General features: G+C 49.7%; 3 protein-coding genes and 5 non-coding genes across 9 annotated transcripts in view; 3 read left to right on the top strand and 5 right to left on the bottom strand.

Moving 5' to 3' along the window:
• Window positions 1-1159, bottom strand: part of LOC126574697 (inner nuclear membrane protein Man1) — a 5097-nt gene extending 3938 nt beyond the window's left edge. Inside the window, exons 1-2 of one of the 2 annotated variants that reach the window (XM_050235040.1) lie at window positions 123-1159; window positions 1-65 (exon numbers count right to left, since the gene is read on the bottom strand). The exon at window positions 1-65 is cut by the window's left edge and continues 163 nt beyond it. In XM_050235040.1, the coding sequence (XP_050090997.1) occupies window positions 1-65; window positions 123-444 (387 nt within the window). In that variant the 5' untranslated portion in view covers window positions 445-1159. The other variant, XM_050235039.1, reaches the window with a different exon arrangement.
• LOC126574698 (mitochondrial enolase superfamily member 1-like) overlaps window positions 1-2582 on the top strand; it is a 7309-nt gene extending 4727 nt beyond the window's left edge. Inside the window, exons 4-8 of the mRNA XM_050235041.1 lie at window positions 1275-1425; window positions 1486-1643; window positions 1708-1850; window positions 1907-2070; window positions 2131-2582. Of these exons, the coding sequence (XP_050090998.1) occupies window positions 1275-1425; window positions 1486-1643; window positions 1708-1850; window positions 1907-2070; window positions 2131-2432 (918 nt within the window). The 3' untranslated portion in view covers window positions 2433-2582. The remainder of the gene's footprint in view (window positions 1-1274; window positions 1426-1485; window positions 1644-1707; window positions 1851-1906; window positions 2071-2130) is intronic.
• Window positions 2583-2951: 369 nt separating this feature from the next.
• Window positions 2952-7100, top strand: LOC126574856 (WD repeat and HMG-box DNA-binding protein 1). Its single transcript, XM_050235252.1, has 9 exons — window positions 2952-3092; window positions 3167-3404; window positions 3470-3710; window positions 3776-4234; window positions 4317-5239; window positions 5312-5572; window positions 5667-5825; window positions 6282-6398; window positions 6530-7100. The coding sequence occupies exons 1-9, from the start codon at window positions 3016-3018 to the stop codon at window positions 7076-7078; spliced, it is 3024 nt and encodes a 1007-aa protein (XP_050091209.1). The 5' UTR covers window positions 2952-3015; the 3' UTR covers window positions 7079-7100.
• Window positions 5898-5995, top strand: Trnay-gua (transfer RNA tyrosine (anticodon GUA)). Its single transcript has 2 exons — window positions 5898-5934; window positions 5960-5995. It is a non-coding gene; the product is annotated as a tRNA-Tyr (tRNA).
• Window positions 7101-15309: 8209 nt separating the features above from the next.
• Window positions 15310-15473, bottom strand: Trnay-gua (transfer RNA tyrosine (anticodon GUA)). The gene is made up of 2 exons: window positions 15437-15473; window positions 15310-15345 (listed from the first exon to the last, which is right to left on the bottom strand). It is a non-coding gene; the product is annotated as a tRNA-Tyr (tRNA).
• Window positions 15474-15783: 310 nt separating this feature from the next.
• On the bottom strand, window positions 15784-15973 carry Trnay-gua (transfer RNA tyrosine (anticodon GUA)). Its single transcript has 2 exons — window positions 15937-15973; window positions 15784-15819 (listed from the first exon to the last, which is right to left on the bottom strand). It is a non-coding gene; the product is annotated as a tRNA-Tyr (tRNA).
• A 317-nt stretch (window positions 15974-16290) lies between these two features.
• Trnay-gua (transfer RNA tyrosine (anticodon GUA)) lies at window positions 16291-16499 on the bottom strand. The gene is made up of 2 exons: window positions 16463-16499; window positions 16291-16326 (listed from the first exon to the last, which is right to left on the bottom strand). It is a non-coding gene; the product is annotated as a tRNA-Tyr (tRNA).
• A 430-nt stretch (window positions 16500-16929) lies between these two features.
• Trnay-gua (transfer RNA tyrosine (anticodon GUA)) lies at window positions 16930-17113 on the bottom strand. Its single transcript has 2 exons — window positions 17077-17113; window positions 16930-16965 (listed from the first exon to the last, which is right to left on the bottom strand). It is a non-coding gene; the product is annotated as a tRNA-Tyr (tRNA).
• Between the last annotated feature and the right edge of the window lie 2887 nt (window positions 17114-20000).

Here is a 20000-nt window from a genome sequence, read left to right as displayed (position 1 = left end):
CAGAAATGGCGAGCTGCCATGGTTACTAAGACTATGCTGAGCTGCAGTTGCTGCTGCTGCCGCTGCTGATGATGATGTGGATGATGATATGCTGCTTTTAAGACCTCGCTTCATCGAGTTACCCGGTGCCGGTGCCGGTGGTGCCGCCATCGAAGTAACCCGCGAGCTTCTTCCAAACGTTTTGCGGGCCGACGCGCTTCCGCCCAGCTTACGACCGTCGGTGCCGTCCGACTCTTCACCCGAGCTGTACCGGGCGGCCTGGGATGATTCGCGGCGCACCTTCCGTTTCTCCTCTTCCAAGTGGTGACGGAGTTTCTTGATGAGAATGTTCCGCGTTGTGCTGGTGACGGGCATGGTGGGAAAACCGTACTGTACCAGCTGCAACCGCAGCTCGTCATCCGAAAGCTGATCCAGCGCGTCCAACCGATAGCTGTTGCTGCTCATTTTCGGTCCGTTTCGGGATCAAGATGCCGCCACGATCGCGGAAAACAACCCTTCGGGGCCCGTCCACTACACAAACGCTTCTTCTCCTGTTGCACGCTCGCTAGCGCGGTCTCTGTCTCACTCGCGACGCCTGCTATGTTGCGCTGTTGCCGCCGTTTCACTCTAGCCTGTTGTTGCTCAGCGCCAGATAATGGCGCCGCCCGCCGCGGAGGAATGTCAGGGCGGGCTGCTTCCCCCTTCACCCGGTCCGTTCCGTTGCCGAACGAACGAGATACTGCACTTCGCCCCACGCTTCGCGGTCGACGAATTTGAACGATTCACGGCACTAATCCCGGGCAATGCCGAGCTGTGTGTATCGCAGCGACTCGGAAAACCCCACACGGGAACACACGCACGAAACGAAACGAAAACGGACGCACGATTGGGTCGGGGAAAACCTTTGCTCTCACCCACGCTGTATTGAATGACCCGGTGAAGTCATGGCGAATAAAATGCCTCGCGAATTTCAAGAAAAGGAAGGAGAAATTCGGAGAATTTCCCACTTTTTGCAGCGATATTTCGGAACCTCCAACCACAGCCAGAATGTTTCCAACCTCAAAATAAAACAACCCACTTTTGACAGTTTTGACAGTGCTTTCTGGTACAAGATGGTACAACATGGTACCACGCGAAAAACCAAAACAAACTTCCGTCACGGACTTGCGCTTTTCCCCTGGTCTGGTCTGAAAAGAGGTCTGAATCGGAATTTGGTGTGGTTTCTCTTAATTTTTCGAAGAAAAGCGTGATACCCACCTGTATCATCACTCATTGATTCACTTTTTTGGCCACAGGAACTCGTCTCTACGATAGATTTCCGGTACATCGAGGATGTCCTTTCACCGGAGGAAGCACTGCAAATCCTTCAGCAGAGCAAACCAACACGAAGCGAACGAATCGAATGGCTCTGGAAGAACGGCTACAAGGCTTATACCACACAGATAGGTAGCGAGGCCCCGTCTCCACAGTCCCCATTCCACTTGATTGACCAATTTTTTTTTGCAGGGTGGCTCGGTTACAGCGATGAAACCATCCGTGGACTGTGCAATAAATACTTGGCTGCCGGATTCACGGCGTTCAAGATAAAAGTTGGACAAGATTTGGAGAGCGATAGAAAGCGGTGCAAGTTAGTGCGCGAGGAGATCGGTTGGGATAACTTACTGGTAAACCCATCGCTTGTAGTTGTATCGCGTACTCCTCTTGCTTTCACGTTATTCCCGTTTTCAGATGGTTGATGCCAACCAAACGTGGAGTGTACCCGAAGCGATTGAGTGGATGAAGTCGCTCAAGGAGTTCAAACCACTGTGGATCGAGGAACCTACATCTCCAGATGATGTGCTGGGTCACGCCAAGATTGCTGAAGCTCTCCGGTAAGGCAAGGATGCCGAATCCGAGGATATCGAACACTAATCACGCAATCATTCAGGGAACATGGCATTGGAGTAGCTACCGGGGAGATGTGCTGCAATCGAGTGATGTTTAAGCAGTTCATGCAGGCTAACGCGCTGGAATTCTGCCAGATCGATTCGGCACGCATAGGAGGAGTGAACGAAATTTTGTCCGTCTACTTAATGGCAAAGAAACTGAACGGTATGACGAACACCTCTGCGTTGAACCGCATAATACAGCCGACATTCTATCGTTTTGTAGTGAAAGTATGTCCCCACGCTGGAGGAGTCGGGCTTTGCGAGATGGTGCAGCACCTGCAGATGTGGGATTTCTGCTCCGTTTCGTGTACGATGGAAGGCCGCATGATTGAGTTCGTTGATCAGCAGCATGATCAGTTTACCCATCCCGCAACGATTAACGAGAAGGCCTGCTATACAGCACCGACTGCACCAGGTTACTCGACCGAGCTGAAAGAGTCGGCTATCGAACAATTTGTCTATCCAACCGGTACCGAGTGGCAGCGCATGTTTGCTGCAGGAACGTTTAAAAAGGAAAATTATTAACATCCCTACGAACATCGTTACATTACGCTGCTCCATTCTGAATAGTCTTCTGAGAAAAAAAAAACAAAATATTTGGCGAATAAATAAGATGTGTTACGAATCATTGGCAAACCGAATGCTGCTTCGAGTAAAGAAACTTACGCAAAGATATTAAGGATGGACCGGTAATCTCTTGGAAAGAAAAAAGATTTCTGTGAAGCAAAGGTTGCTTACATGTGGTACGAACGGATGGAAAAACGAGAAGAAAATTGAAGAGATTCCTGGTGGTGGTTTGTTCGCAAGTATCCGCTGTCAATTTCAATTCTGAATCCGGCTCAGGATCCCGGCAATTCTCCAACTGTGTGCACGTCGGCTTAAGAGCGAAACAAAGAAATTGTTTCGTGGTGATTCGTTTGGAAGTTTATTTGAAAAAGGAAACTCATTTGAAAAAAAAACAAGCTAGTCCGCAACAACGAAAAGTGCTATAGCTGTCAAATAATTTTGGCGGCAAAATTGGTTGTTTACATCGTCGCTCGTCGTACGAATTTGTGTCCTGCTGGTTTAGTTATTTTATCGTGTTATCTGCTTTTAAAACACCCACAAAATGCCTTTTAAACGTTCGCCTATGCGCTACGCGCACATTATGGGCTATACCAGCGTTCTTTATCAGGAAGACGGAGAGTAAGTATCGGCGACACCCACAACAAATCTTCCGCGCACGCTAACTTGCCCTTTTTGGGTTGATTGAATTGCAGCTGCATTATCAGCGTAGGACACGATGGTGACTTCCGAATCTGGCACGGTATTGGGGACGATGACCCACCGACGAGCTGTGTCGGGGAGCATGTCTGGTCGGCATTACAGTACGGTGACCGAGTGCTGATTGCCACCGACCTGAACACCGTGCAGGCTTACAAATACCCTTCGCTCGATAAGGATGGCATCGAGTTTCGATTCACCGCATACGCTACGAGCATTGTAAAAAACAAACGTGTAAGATATGATTGCTGAATGCCGGGTGCATCACCTCTGGTCCTCATATTAATGCTTTTCTTCAGTTTATTGCAGCCGGTTCGGAAGATGCGACGATAAAAGTGCACTCGATCGCGGACGGAGAACAGTTCGAGCTGGAGAATTTGGGCGGGCCCGTGCTTAGTATGGACGTTAGCAAGCAGGATCTACTGGCGGCCAGCATCGGGAATGGGAAACTGTGCGTGTGGGACCTGAAGACGAAGGAGTTGAAGAAAACCTTCGAAGGACTAGCGAAAGTGAAGAGCTTTGAAGCAGTTCTCAATTTTGGTAGGACCCGTGGCCGGTTGCTTCTCGATCAAGGCGAATTGATGGTTCATTTAATTTGTTTGCAGCTTCGCCAAGCTTTGAACCGAAAACGGGATCAATGCTCGCATACCCGAATGGAAAGGATGTGATCATCGTTAGCACATCTAGCTGGGAAATGGTGAAGAAACTGGTAAATCCGAGCCTCACATCGGAACTCACCGTATGCAATTACTCACCGATGGGAGACTACATCGCAGCAGGCAGTGAAACGGGCGAGCTGGTCGTTTGGGATTGCGAAACGCGCAAACCGATCGATGGCGCGAGCTCGTTTGATGCGAATCCGGTCACAAAGATCGCCTGGAATCCGAAGAACAACGGAGAGCTTGCAATATCCGATGGCAACGGGCAGGTTGGTACGGTGACGGACATTTTCATCGATGGTGGCGAGGATGATGATATGAATGCGGGTGATATTGTGGAGATGACGGAAAAGGAGGAAGATAATGCCAACGATGATCCATTAGACGATCTCTACGGTGTTGCAGGTATAGTTTCATCATCGAAGCGATCACATCGCTAGCATCGAATCAATTAAACCAATCTTTTCCTCTTATCATTTCCTTATAGTCGCAAAAGGCAAAGGAAAGAAAGGTGGCGAGAGTGATGCAGAGTTGGACGATGATGACGAGGATAATGAGAATTGCATTGAGTTGGAAAAGCTGAAATCGCAGATCATGGGTGGCACACAAGCATCCCGGGATACTCATTCGGAGATGGATGATGAGGACGATGCGGATCGGGCTACCGTACGGAGTGAGCGAGTCGTGGTGCCCAAGTCCTATCCTCAGCAGCAACCGTTCCAACCGGGTGCTAGCCCTCATGTGAACGAACACTGCTATCTGGTGTACAATCATGTCGGTATCGTGCGACGTCACGCGACGGATAAGGAAAACTCGATCGAGGTTGAGTTCCACGATTCCCAGCAGCATCACGGTATCCATTTGAACAACTATCTGAACCACACGATGGCCGGATTGAGCGAAACGGTCCTAGCGATGGCATCACCCGCAGAGGATGGTAATCCCAGTAAGGTAGTGTGCATCAATCAGGCCGCATTCGGTAAGCGCGAGTGGAGCTACACGATGCCGGGTTTCGAAGAGGTTGTGGCCGTTACCGCTTCGGATAAGATCGTCGTCGTTGCCACCGATAGTCGGTTGTTGCGCGTCTTCACGGCTCGTGGTACCCAGCGGGAAGTGGTTTCCGTCCCGGGACCGATCGTTGCGCTGGCCGCGTACGGCGATCACTTCCTGGTCGCGTACCACAGTGCCCCTGCTAACGAGGATCAACACATTTCTCTGATGATTGTGACGTGCGTGAATTTTAAGCTGAGGTGCCGGGAAGTGCACGTACCGTTGTCGGCCCGGGCAGAGTTGCGCTGGCTTGGCTATTCGGATCGAGGATCGCCCATCGTCTACGATAGCCTCGGCATGATGAACCTTTACCATGCCTCTTCGAACATATGGTTGCCGATTTATCATGCAGACAATCTGGTGAGTTGTAACGGCACTAGATCATGAAAGATCATTTAATCCATAAGTATCTATTCTTGTTTATTATGGTAGCCATCGAAAGGAGCCTCAGATACGCTGCATATCATCAAAGTGTGCGAGTCGACCCAGGACGTACAGCTAGTGCTGTGCCGTGGCGCACGGTATCCGCTAACGAACCCGAAACCCATCCCGATGGAGGTGAAGTTTACGTTACCGATTTGTGATCCGGATAGCGAGAAGGACTGCCTCGAAGATGAGTTGGTGCGATCGCTCTACCTGAAGGTGAACGATGCTGACAAAGTCCTCAAGGAAACGGCGGTCAAGTTGTTCGCTGTGAGTATCTGTTTTAACAGGTTCCACACGCCTGTCTAAATCATGATGACATGGTTATTAATCATAAATTCCGTTCCCTTTCAATTCCGGATAGCTCGCCTGTAAGCATGAAAGTGAACAACGGGCCAAGGAACTGGTGGAGACGATTGCTTCGAGTCAGCTCATTCCGCTGGTGATTAAATATGCGAGCAAAATACGTCGTTATCATCTGGCGGACAGTCTGGCACCGCTGTTGCCGACCTTCCAGGAGCAGGTAATGCCGATGGTGGATGGTGTATGCGTGAATGCGTGTTGAACTGTGTCGTGTGGTGTGGGTCAGACATCGCCTTCGATAGCTCAGTTGGTAGAGCGGTGGACTGTAGCGGGACTCACTTGAAAGTCATAGTAATCCATAGGTCACTGGTTCAAATCCGGTTCGAAGGAGCGCAAAGAAACTTTTTTTCAACTTCGACAAGGATTTTTTCCATTCGTTCCTTAGCAATGGAGGAGTGTTTTTTAGCTTACTTGGTTGATTTTTTTTTATTATTCTGACGTAGAATAAGCCACCACCATCATCACGTGTCGGGTGACCTTGGGCATACAGAAGCGACATTCATTATTTATCACTTGCTCATTACGCTCTCTTTATTACCTCCACACGACCCGGTGGTCCGGTGGTCTTTTCCCCGTGGGCTCTTCCCATTTCCTCTCCCCCCAAAAACAAACACAGGAAAATCAAGAGGAAAAGCTGGAACAGGAAAGCGCACGAGAGAATGTGGCCATTGTGAGTGAACTGCAGCACATCAATCTTGAGGCGGTCACGAAGAAGGACACGACACCGAAAATAGTAAGTGTGCCCTCCAGTGTGGTGTGGGCTCGGTGCCAGCTGTGCCATTTTCACATTTTCTGTACCAGCGGCAGCCCGGGCGGCAGCCATTCCACGGGGTTATAACCGATGCCTTTATACTTATCCTCCAGAAACCGCTTCCAGTTGGCACTAAACGAGCAAGCAATCCATTCCGGAAATCGGCGCTAGCGGCCAGCGGTAGTGATCCTTCATCATCGCCCGCATCGTCGTCGTCGCTATCGTCCAAGAACGGCTCCACCGCCAGCAATCCGCTCGAGCACTTGACGGGCAAAGCGATAGGTTTTGGCAGCAGTTCCACAGCGGCAAGGAAGACGGCGGGTGGCGAGGATGGTCAGGATGAGAATCGGGCACAAAATGGGGGCAGCAGTGTCGGCACCCCCGGTGGAATGAAATTCATGCCCTGGTTCGAGCAAAACCGAACGGAGCTTCAGGGTCGCCACCCAGAGTTGGACGAATCGGAGCTGATCAAAATAGGAATGCGAGAATTCCGGACGCAGCAGCAACAGAAACAGGTCACCACTGCGGGACAGAGCCCAGGCACACCGGATACTAGCAGCACATCGAAGGTGGCGGCAGAGAAGCGAAAACTCGATGAAACGGATCGCCCGGAAAGCGGTGTCTCGAAGCTGGCCAAGTTTGGGTTCGTTAAGCAGGCTTAGCAGGCAGTTGGTTCAAGGACCGTTAAGATAAATACACAATTCTTTTTATTAAAACCCGTGATTAGTTTTTTTCCGTACGTTACAATTCGAAGCGTTGTTTCACTCATGCCTGGGTTGCTGGCCGGATCCTGGCCATCCTTTTCGTCAATCCAATCAACCGTCCCCAAGGACACCCATGACCGTAATTGATTGTGGTTTTTGGAGCATACACGCGTACACACACTTGTGACCGTCAGGGACCTCTGGTTCTGCGCCATTAGCTAGTGCATTGTTTGTACTTGTTCCTGTGTTCCCCGCAGTATCATCACGTTCAATCATTCTCGGGTCCTGTCGGTTACAATGTGGTGGCCTCGTCGTCTCCCGGAAGTAAAACTCTTTCCCATCTTCTCACCCTGTTACCCTCCTCTGCCTTGCTGCCTTGCCTTATTAATTGCAATGCATCGATGAGCAGTCCCCGGGTTGATTGAACCGCAGAATCGATCATATCAATTATAAACCGTCGACTCATCGACATCATCCGGCACGCGTTGTCGCATCGCCACCCTTCCTCCCTAGACACTCTGTTGTCATCGATTGATATGAGATGCCGGGTTGACAAGGCCTTCATAGAGTTTCGAGAGGGTTCGATGCGTGTTCCGATCATTCGTCAACTCGTTCATCATCCATCAAACAAGAAGCTAAAGTAGCAGCAGCAGCAGCAGCAGCAGCATGAGCAGCGTTATGTGGCGATGGCTTCCATCGATCGACAGAGACACATCATCTCACGATTTCCCTAAAAGGAAAAAGGGGTTCCCACAGTGTGTAATTGTCGAGTGCCGTGGTCCGGCTGTAATGCTGCCGGATGTGGTTCCAGTTGCTCATTTACATTTGTCATCCAATGCATCCTTCTACTCTGTAGTGCGTGCTGACTGAGGGTCGGACACGGTAAGGGACAATCGAAATGGCATGACAAGATGGCATTTTACATCTGGGCGAAAGCACATGTACCGTTGCGGTTGGAGTTTTTCCGGTCCGGTTCCGGACACTTCACGCACTTCACGGCTAATCGTTACGCACGCCTGATTTCGGTTGAGATGTTTATTGTTTTTTTTTTCAGTTGTTTGCTGGATTTTATCAACGTTTTTCTACCTTTTCTTTCTCTCGATTAATGATGTTTGCAGATGGAACCGTTCTCAAACAGTGCATGGTGATGAATGATTAATTTGTCTAAACCTTTCTTTAACATGTTTTAATCGTTCTAGAGTCTCTGTGTCGGTTTGTTGATTAATTGTTGTGTACTACATTCTAGACGAACGCCACAAATGGACTAAACGGACCGGAGTGATACGCTTCCACGGCAACCCACCAATCCAGGGTGACACTACTGGCCATATGATGGCACGTGCTCCACGTGCTGCGTAGTCGGTTCCCAGGGCAGCGATTCGCGATTCTCGTGTGACCACCGGCTATACCCTATTCCCGTGCGACCCCAAACAACCGATCACTGGCAACGAACACACAGGCCGATGATGGCAATGACGAAGGCCCGAACCGCGGGCCGATGGCCAGTTCCGCCTTGTATGCACTAGAAACGAGCGCACGGTGTATGTAATGGACACTACACACACCCCGGCGTGTGGCTATCGTGGCGTGGTGCTCCTTCTTCCATGTTTGCCCGTTTTATCTGTTCTTTTGCCAGCAGTACCACCAGCAAACGGCAGTATCATCACGCGAGAACTCTGACGGCCGGGCGCTGATTTTTCCCACCCCGAAAAGCCGGGAACAGAACCGCACCACCACCGACATTCCTATGGGAACCGGGCAGTTTCGGGCGGTTTTTCTCGTGCGAACCGCAAAAGCATCATCATCATCGCGCCAATGCCGCGCGTGAGAATAAGAACCCCGGCGTACGGAAAGGGGAAGCGGCGCGACCATCATGCCAGCGCGACGCACCCCGGGCCTGGCTCTGTGCCTAGGGTGGTGACGATTACGGGGTGCCCTCCCCGGTATCGCACACGACAGCAGCAGCGCAGGCATGACGAGTGTCATTCGATTTGTGTGTGAGAAAGTTAAACTCGAGAACCCATCAACCGAGGCCATGACAAGGTGCCTGGAGTAGGGGCGCTATGGTGATGGGGCGCGAAGTGATCGTAGTGCACATTGATCGCGCGTGTTTCTAATGTGACCCTATTTGTACGTACGGACGGACGGACGGACGGACGGACGGGGGATACGGATTCACATGTCGCGTCGGTTAAGAACGGTTTCGCTTTTTTTTTTTAATCTCGACTCATCATCCCTTTCGTTGAAGGGTGGGCACGCGTCTATGGTTTTTGTGAAAGTGGAAAGGAAGTGCCCGAGACGCTTTCTGCATCAAGTGTCAAGTGTTTTGAGGGCATTCTGGGTGAGCCGCGTAAAGTAAGGAGTTTTTCTTCAGGAGTTCAGGAGACCGTTCGTCAGTGTGCAAGCAAAGTGCGTTAATCCCTTCAATCTCGAGGTAAGTGGAAAACAGTTCAGTTTGGGGGACACCCTTATCACGACTTAGTGGGAATGGGGGGGGGGGGGGCAATAAAAAGGGGACCACGCGGCACTCCCTTAAAATTCTGCTGAGCTTCAAATGCGATCGCCAGATCGTGTGTCGCCATGAACGCGGTTCAAATATGTTGTCCATCCCAACCGCACCGCCACCACCACCGCAAGTGTGTCACCATGCGCACACACCAGCACACACGCCGCGGCCACCGGTAGTCGAGTCGAAGAGCGAAAGGGTTTTTAGCTGAAGGCGAAAGGCGGAAGGGGGTGGCGCAGAAGCAAAGCAGAAGCGACGATTCACGTGGGACTCTCGGACCGTGGCCGTGGGAGAACGCGATGGGAATCGATGGGAACGGCGTTGCGCCGTTCTTTATTTGTGTTGTTCTTCTTTCTCTTTTCCCCACCCAGCATTACCGTGCTGCTCGGCGTTATGGTGGGAAAATGAGGGGGAATTGGGTTTGGGGAGAAATTAGAACCCCGCACCAGGCGGAAGGATCATCAGCAGCATTCCCGGCAATTGGTAAGAGGGAGAGTGGCCATAATCGTCGCACTTGCTTCCACCAGGATCGTGCATCGCGTTATCATCAGGTCGTTAGAGGGCTTTCGGTGCAAAGCCGAAAGGGTTGCTTCGACCGTTTTCACGGTTTTTATCGTTAGTCGCGGTGCGTTCTTGGTGGAGATATGTGGAACGGATTGGGTTTGGTTGTTGGATCGATTGAGAAATATTTGATGAGCGATGAGCTATTCAAATAACACTTAATTGCCTTGGCCTGGTCAGGTTGACCGAAGGGATGGTTTCAGTTGGAATGTCGGCTTCCAGCAAATCGTTGCCGCCGATTACGGTGTTTTTGTGTTGCATTTTAAATACTTTTATCCCGAGAAATTCCATCAAACCAACCACGAGTATGTGACCAGCTTGCTACTGCGAATGCTACGGTTATTTATGGCGAGCGAATTGGAGAATGGATTTTCTGCATCACAGTAGACAGTGTTTTCGGGTTTAGCTGCAATCTTTGGTATTCCCCGGAAGCTGTGGTATGTTGATCCAAACGATGAACTTTTCGATGGATTTTTTCGAGAGGAATCCTCTATGATTTTGTCAGAAGTTTAGTCAACTTGTAACTGTTTTTCTATTCTGGGAAACTTGTATTGTACAAGATGTCGAACTAAAACATTCGGGAAGTTGCATATCAGGATTACTTTCTGCCTTTTGTGCCCAAAACAATGCCTTTGAAATGAATACCGGATGGTATAATATTTCTCTTAAACCTTGAACAGCCAGAGGATTCACGTGCGACCAATAATAGACCGAATGACCTTTAACATCGCTGCTTCATGAAACAACAATCCGTAATATAAGTCGATCAGATCCGTCAGTCCCTATTTGTCAATGTAATAGTTAAGCCGCCAAAGCACGACCTCTGCGGTGTTCTCCCCATAAACTTTCCCACCAGAAAATCTGAACCTGCCGGAGTCCTACCGAGCGCGAGTGCCCGTCCATACCCTAGCTGGTGCGAGCGGTCACTGAGATTAATTTGATGATCCTTATGACTGACTGTTTTATCAGCACACACAGCCGCAGCCAGCATTCACAGCACCCTATTAATCGCTTCCCATCAACATCACTTTCCCAGAGTCTCTTCTCACGAGCACGGAACCCCTCGCCAATGGTCTCGTCAGCTCTTTAATTCGTTTGCAAATCATCATACGCTACCCCATTATCAACAACAACAGCAGCCCGAAAAAAATGGCCCGGTTGTAACCCCCGCCCCGGAACTTGCTGGATATTTAAATATTGCATGTGATAAAAGTGGTTAGGAGGGAATGCAGCGGCGCAACCATTACCATTGCTGCCTCTGCGCGAATGCACCGACCGACGAGGGGAGGAACGATGAAGCAGAATCGCAGAAAATCCTTGGGAAAACACGGACCCCTGCGTCCCTGTTTCCTTTTTCGTCGCCTGCGAAGCTTGGGCTTTCCCTTTTTATTGCTGCGCGCTGCGCTTTATCGATGTTTGAACCCCTGAGAGGGGTCTCCCTCTCGGTAACTTCCCTTGGAACACTACGCCAGTGACCGTTCTGCGATGCGTTTCTGGTCGATAATGCTGGCCACCAAGGGAAACTTGGATAGTTAATAACAGCTAAACGCAGGATGAACGCAGGCCGTGGAAAAAAGAGGTCCTACGTCGAGGTAAGGGAGCAACCGAATGGTGAGTTGCTACTGTTTGCGATGTGAGCGAGCGATATGCACATAAGAGACCTCGAATTCTCGTGTGACTCCTTCCGTTCCGTTTGGGTCAATTAGAGTCGATAGAAAGGTGGAAAAAAGAAGGGAGCAAAGATAGGGAAGGTAGAGCGGGCATGGATCTGCTTGGCTGATTTCTAGACGTTGGCTAGCTGGCTGCTGTCTGTGATGCATCGTGCGCTTTGCCCTCCAAAAGCCGACCACCACGGATTCTATCGGGTTTCGCTTTCGGAGCAGACATCGCCGTCGTCGTCGTCGTCATCGTCGTTGTCATCGTCAACTACGACGGCGCTTCTTCCCTCGGGAGCTTCGGTTTTCCACGTTTCTCAGGCTGCGATAAGCGTGTGACTGGGAAAACTGGATGTTCGGTGACGCTGTCACTCAACAACTCCACGACGAGCGACATTCTGAACGTGGAACGTGGGACTTGTGCTGAGAAGGTCGCCCTCGTTCTCTGTTTCTCTCTCTGCCGCTCTGTTGCTCGATGCGATAGTACGATGCGACTCCTGTCAATCGCCAATTGTAGATTGATTTATCGAATCACCGACCGCAGGCAACCGCATCCCTCAGCTCATGGTTCATTGTACAATCATTAGGTCATGGTTTTGTGAGTGGTATCCGGAAGGTGGGAGGGATTGGCCGGATTGTCGGATGACAAAAGCAAAATACCGTTGCGGCCTTTACCATCCACCAATTAACGCATCCTGCCCTCCCGCTGAGGTGTTGCATGTGGTTCGTCCTTGTTGTCCTTAATTTTCGTCGATTGTCTTTCACCAGGCGTGACCATCTGCTGCTGCTGCTGCTGCTGCTACGGAACGGACTGGTCTTCTTCTCGGAGAATGGAAAACAAAGATGTCACACCCACTCAATGGTCATTCAATTAAAGTGCTCTTCCAGCCAGCGAGTGGACACCATCTGGCGATACAGCGATGCTCTATAGGCACCGCGACACTGCGACTAGAGATCAGTTATCTAAAGGACCGATTGTTGAGCTCGGTGCTCTTGACATTGGACGACTGGCCAGTCAACAGTTGGTCAGTTTACACGGATAAGATGCAAAAAATGGCATGCGAAAAAGGACACTCGCATCGTAATCGCAAACGCCGTTAAAAAAACAAAAAGGACAATTTTGCTTCTACAAGCTGTCAAGTGTTTATTGAGCATAATTGCGTAGCTCATCACTTCCCCGGGGGAGCAAATTCGCTATATTTGCTCGCCAAATGCGTCGATGCGCTTTGTTCGCATCGCGGAAGCTAAACATGAGGCGAGTGCACTCGCTGTGTTCCTGTTCGCGTTTTCGTCACGCTTCTTACTTTAAAGTTCTGACTTTTACGGGCAGCCACTCGGTATGATGTCACTTGTCCCAGCCTTGGTATCGTGTCCCTCTCAAACACTCCAATGTAGCCAATTCGTTACGGATTATTCCGCTGCCGTTCATTTGCTGTGTTGAACATGAAGTGGCTTTTAAAGCACATCCCAGTGATGGGAGCACATGTCCATCTGATTCGCTGCGGTCTGCATTTCCCGAGCCCTCTGCAGCACCACATCGATAGGCGTGAAATGTAGAGCATGGAACATGGCCGGAGAATGGCGAAATGGGCGATCCGGATGCACACTTGTTGGCAATCTCATCATAATTTCTCATTATGATTTTGAACTGCTTCTTTTTTTCTCGCGCATTTTTAAAATTGTTATTGACCATTTTGACCTTTTATTTTCTTTATTATTATTTTTTGTTGTGCTCAATTGCATGAACTGAATTGGTGAAAACGTTTGCCCTACTGTTATCCGACTGCATTTATGCATCACCATCGTAGCCTCACTTGGGCAGCGGCCACAACATATTAATTAAGATCCCTTTTGAAAGGTTGCCGCCGCATGAATAGTGTCCCTTTTTGGCGGCCGGAACGTTGATTCGATTTCGACCAACTCGATTGGCAACATAATCCGCCAATCCTGCTGACCAGCACACGGACGTACGGACACAATAAATTACCTCCCGATGTCACCGCCCAGTCCTCACTTTGCCCCTTCGCACCTTCGCAGCGTCTGTCAGCGTCGTTAAGGGCAAAAGGTGCAGCATAAGGTCATAAAGCTGCAGTGCGGTCAGCCGATGATGGTGTCGCTGAATGTGTAGCTGGCCTTTCGCCGCTCCGCCAAGGGCCTCTCGGCCAAATAATCAACTTCCCATTCGGTTGAGTTACGATTGCAAATATTTTGGATCGTAAATAATTTTAAGCCCTCCGCGTGCAATTTGCATCGATTCGGGCACCACCAAAGCGTCCGCCCGTATGGTCATCAATAACCGACCACCACCCCTCTCGCCGGACCATTAATCGAGGCTCTTGGGATCGATGCAAACGTACAATTCCCTTGGTCATCTAAAATCGCTCAAAACTGCATACATCCAATCCCCCGGTAGGTGCTAGGGAGGAGGGCATGAACATGGAAATGTGATTACTACAAACCCGCGTTCTAGCACCTTCGGTAATGGGCGAGGTCACATCTCGATGTGTGACGATGCATACGGGACGTGAATCGATTTTCCATTTTCCAGGGGTTGCAGGTTGACAAGTGGGAACGCTTACTCTCTCCGCTCTTCGATTCGATCGATCGTGGTTCGATAGCGACAACGGGATGATGGGCTAGATGATGTGTCTGACCATTTCTGCCCACAGCCCTCGTGGTCACCGATTAAGCCGATTGTGGATTTGGGTTGATTGGAGGCCGGTTGAATGGAAAAATAATTTAAAACATGAGCAACGGTCAACATTTTAGATCTTTTGCGCAAACACAAAGTTGGCGGTGTGTGACAGTGAATTTTAATATTCCAGAGTCCAGGGAACTTGTAACAAATTAAAACAGGTCGCTGGTACACTGACAAACGTGGCGTTCGCCGGTGTTAAAGTGAAACGGCAACGCTCATCTGGAGTAGAATGAAGTGGTGGATGAAGAGAAGGTGGGTTCCGTTTGTTGGAAAGAGGATGTTGTACGTTTAATTAACATCCGTTGAACATGGGAGGTAGGAGAGGGTTGGGTTGTGTTCTGTCGTTCCACTTGGCTTGCTGGCTCGTGTATTCTACAATCATCGTCGGTCCGCGGCCTTCCCTTTACCTTCCTCAACTCGCCACGGGACGAAGGCATTGTGGCGACACGTGACCGTACGCGTGTGCATCGTTTTTGGGTGATTTTCGATGTTGCTTCCTGCTATTGTCGCATCTCAGTATAGAAGTACTGCATCCCTCTGCGTATGGGCTTGGCCGATGCGTTTGCAGATTGGGAATTATTGCTTTAATTTTTATTGCGATTGTTTTGTGTGATTCTCTCCGGAGAGGGTGCGTGATGGGGTGCCGATAAGATGTAGCACTGCTGGCACGAATGAGGGAAGAAAAATGTAAAATGATACATATTGTTGCATGTTTTTATGTGCAATTTGTAGCATAAAAATATGATCGGCATGAATTTACATGCTTTAATCCTTCGAACCGGATTTGAACCAGTGACCTATGGATAACTATTGTTTTGAAGCTGCTTCTGGAGGAGAGAGCGATGATCGATTAAGGATCCTCGACCTCAACACCTACAACAACTGCAACTGCCGTACTACAGTCCACCGCTCTACCAACTGAGCTATCGAAGGCTGTGAGGATCGAGCCACAGCTCAGCCCCAGATTTCGACTCCAACGATCGTTGCATTGATCTGACCACACCGCACAGCGCAGGTGCATGCAACTGCAGTCTCTAATCAGCGAACGAATTCAACTCCACAAGCCAACGTGCACATCGTTATCAGCATGCAATGCTAGCTCACCAGAGGCCAAGTGCCGCTCGGAAGCTTATCAGTTGAAAAGCAGCGTTCAAAAGAATGATTTTTGAATAATATTCAAACCATTTTGGAAAATAATTTTACAAAAGTCAACAACAAAATGGCAGCAAAAAAGGAATCTGCATCCTTCGAACCGGATTTGAACCAGTGACCTATGGATATCTATTGTTTCTGTTCAGCTGGCTGATCGTTTGAGAGGGGTCGCTTATCAGGGTGTCTTGGGGTACACACCTGATCACCACCCACTTCAACGATCAACCTTCGCTCAACAATCCAGCTACAGTCCACCGCTCTACCAACTGAGCTATCGAAGGCTTCGAGAAAGGTTCGTTATGCTGGCAGCAAAGTTATGCTGCCTCACAAAGCGACCCAATGCTACAGCTCAACCAATAGAGGAGAAAGGGAATCAGTTCGTTGAAGCTGATCTCCCACCAACGCCACTAGAGGTAGCGCAAGTGAAAGCAACTCAGGTGGGGACGCCAGAAAAGCTTCACAACTGAATTGGAGCATGCCAAAGCAATCTTGATTCTTCAATCGTATCAAAATGTGCTAGAGGTAGTCTGGAAATTGAATGATCTTTTGAAAAATCCACCAAAAAGGACGAAGGAACTGTTGTTGCCCAAAAAGAGTATCCTTCGAACCGGATTTGAACCAGTGACCTATGGATGTCTATTGTTTTCTCGTGAGATTAGCCTCCTGCTAAGCAGCTTGGTGTCTTAAAGTGTAGTTTATGGAGAGAAAGGAAGGATTGCTTTATGGGGGGGCGCAACGATCCACAACTAATCTTCACAATCGAACGTCTTCTACAGTCCACCGCTCTACCAACTGAGCTATCGAAGGTGTTGTTCATGCTCACCTCACCGCTGGCTTATAAACAATAGAAACAAGCCAAGCGCAAAACTCCAGCGCCGAAGCGCGTGCTCACGAACGCAAGTGATTCGTCAGCGAAAGTAGATCAGTGGCAACGTTGGCCTCACGTCGCTGCAACGGTAAGAGTCCGTTGGACTTCGCTCCAACGCGGGCGCGGTTTCGTTTGTAAACACGTTGTGCAGGTCAGTGTGGAGCAGCACAGCACGTTGAACTCGGGTGTTATGGAGGGGCTATTCGTCTAAAAATAGAGTTTTTGGCGGAGTTTCCAGTTGGTTATGGAACGGAGATGGTGGTGTTATGCTTCTGCAATGCACGCGCCAATTCTGATTCTTTGATTCAGTGAATCTCGAAAGATTGATTTTAGTCGAAAGCGAAAGGATAAAAATAAGATTATCTATCATCCTTCGAACCGGATTTGAACCAGTGACCTATGGATTTCTATTGTTTCTGTTGAGTGATGACTCAAGCGTGGTCGGATCAGAGGATCAGGTGCATCACTGTTCGTCGATCAACCTTGCCACAGTCAGCCAACAATCCCTCCTGCGTGCTACAGTCCACCGCTCTACCAACTGAGCTATCGAAGGCTTGTTAGTCACAGTCAAGAGCATTGACCATTGGGAGCACCTGGTCTGACTCGTCCTTCCGCAATCTATTAAGCATCAACTTTAAAAGCCATTCACGTTTTGTGTTTTATTTCGTTTTTCTCATAATTTTTATTGCGCCATCCGGTTGGCTGGATGCATTCCATTCGGTGCTGCTTCCTGTCTTCCATGCTATCGAAGGCATTCTCGGTCCCCTCCCTCCTTACTTCCCTACTCAACAACACATACCACCTCAAAGCGAAAAGGGACAAACACTCGTCAACATAAAAAGAACCATTTCGGCAATCATCGCAGCGAGCGGTAGTATTAAGCTGCGGAAATGCTTTCAACTTGGCCCGCGTGCCGGTCACGTGCCTTCTTCTCGTGAGCCCAAGTCGTTAGCCAGCCACCAACGGAGGAAGACAGAAGGAGGTGCCACAGGAGCGGAGCGCACGGCAACCAATCGGTGGCGGTACTTTAATTTCGGTAAAAAGTGTCGACGGAAATAGACGTCCGCCGCCGTGTGGTGGCAGGAAAAGTATGAAAATTGTAACATAATTCCGCAGAACAACAGGGAGAGGAGGGGGTCACAAGACGAATCGGCGAGTCACTTCTGCGTTTTAGTGGGATTCATAATCATAGCCCTTGACTACTTTCCGCCACTGAATGGAGAGACGGGCAGTAGCGGTGACGGAAGTGCAAAGTCATCAAAACGAATGGCAAATCCACGTAACCGGAATGCCTCCTGGGTCCGAAAGGGGGGGGGGGGGGGGAGGGGGTGCTTCTTTATGGAGGATTATGCTTTTATGATGCCACCATCTTTTTCTGTTTTTCATCATTTTTTTTCTTGTTTGTTAGTGTTAGTACAGAGAGAGGAGCATCAAGGACTAAAGGCAAACCATTCTGTCACTAGCGTGTGCCAAGGGATGTCCTTTATTTTCATTTGGCAAAGCGGACACTGAGATTGCTATTGCTGTCCACCCGAAACCTTTTGTGTATCCACATGAGTCCCCTTTGCTTGCATATGGATGCATTTTGTGTGCAGAACACAGATGTTGGGGCCCATTTGATGCCACTTACATTCGCTGCAGCACACCCGGGATCGCATCAACAAGTGCCATCGTGTCATCACCAGTCGTGACTATTGTTTTACGGCTCTTTTGTGTTTCCCTAACTACCGGTAGCTTCTTTATTTTCTCGCTAGCTCTGCTGCACTGGGCGTTCTTGCTTCGTCCATCCACAGATGACCTCATTATGTAGCGCGAGAAGGAAATGTCGCAGTAAATCCCAAAGAAAAAAGACAGTTGTTGACGTATGTTAAACCCTTTTACACTTTCCACCGGATGGTAGCTCGCGGAAATGCCGTTTGTTTGCCCGGCGCATGTATGCTAAAAGTAGCACATCGTAAACGGCGGAACATTGTAATCGGTAGGCCTCCGTGCAGGACAGGAAGCGGTAGTGGCACTCCTTTTCTTCTTCCCATTCTTTCCATCCACCTGGTGGCGCAATTGAGCGTGATCTGCTGCGTAATAAAGCAGCTACCGGTTTGCAACTTCCTTTGGCCCGGTTCCATCCCCGGGTCAGCATGATCATCATCACTCCCTCCCTTCTGCCCTGTCCTGTTCGCCTGCTGAACACTTTCCCGAACAGGTTTTACTCTGATTGCTGATGGGAGCTTTTGTGAATGAAAAGTGCCGGTTCTGCTGCTGCTAGTGCTTCTTACAACCGATAACAAAAACTGCGGAAAGGCGCGACTGCGAAACTTCATTCATTCACTGGGAGCTGCTGGACTATGATGATGATGATGATGGGGAGAGAGAGCGAGCGGAAGCTAGCGTACATGAAGGATGCTCGATCGATTACACGAGCGAATTAAAGGTTTGGGAGGGGAAAGGGGGGACAAGGGGAGGAAGGAATGGGGAGAAGAGGCCACAGGGATGGTGGCTAGTGTGCGTAATCGTGGCACCATCGATGGGTCGAAGCGTGAGAAAACGTAATTCCTCCAGGTGCGTGCAGGCTTGCTTTCCTTTGGGGTGTGTTGATCGAGCATAATTAATTGGTTCTTATGCTCACCGTGTGCCGGGAGCGACAGAGAGGGAGGGAGGGAGGGACGTGCACCTACCGTGACCTTGATCATGTAAGTGGCGAGCGAGGGAAGAGGTAGTGCGCAACCACAGAGGAGCATAATTTGTGCTTACCCATTTGGAGACCACAACGTTCTCTCTTTCTCTCCTGCGCTTCCTTCCCTTACGACTCAACATTTAATCACCAGACGTTGGCTTGTTTCGGACATCCTTTCGGGGGCCGTTCTTGCCGTTCTCACCAGTTACATCTTGGCAAGCCCGGTAGCTGCCGATGAAACGTTAATGGCGAAGACCTGATTCTGATGCTTCTTCTCTTGCTGCTGCTGCTGCTGCTGTTGCTGATTGCTCCATTTCGCACAGTGGCGACAGTGTACGTGTGTATGTGCATTGTTTTCCGCGTCGATACTGAGACCAGAAATTATGATAAAACCTGCCTCATTACCCCCCAGCTATCTGTCTCTTCGCAGTTCTGTCTTGCCAGCAGGAAATGGAAACAAACCAAAAAGCACAAGACAACCGGGAGGAGGCAGCCGGGAAAAAGGGATTCGCTCAATGGCCACAACACACCGCGATGGTCTTTAAATCATGAGCGGCACTCAACAGGAAATGGCGATGGCGACGGCAACGCAAGGGACAACCTGTTTACGCGGAGGCTGCGCATCCGCAATCCGGCGCCGAGAAGGTGATTCGCATCCTGAATGCTTAATTGTGGGCCCGAACGACACACAATCGAACGCGGATACGGGGGGACAAAAGGAAGGCAAAACAAGCCTCGGTCGGAGACAGCAACCGGCGGCGACTATTTG

The sequence above is a fragment of the Anopheles aquasalis genome, chromosome 3 (genome assembly GCF_943734665.1).
Source record: "Anopheles aquasalis chromosome 3, idAnoAquaMG_Q_19, whole genome shotgun sequence".
NCBI lineage: Eukaryota > Metazoa > Arthropoda > Insecta > Diptera > Culicidae > Anopheles > Anopheles aquasalis.
Note: the sequence above shows the minus strand (reverse complement) of the source record. Positions and strands in the feature narration are given on the sequence as shown.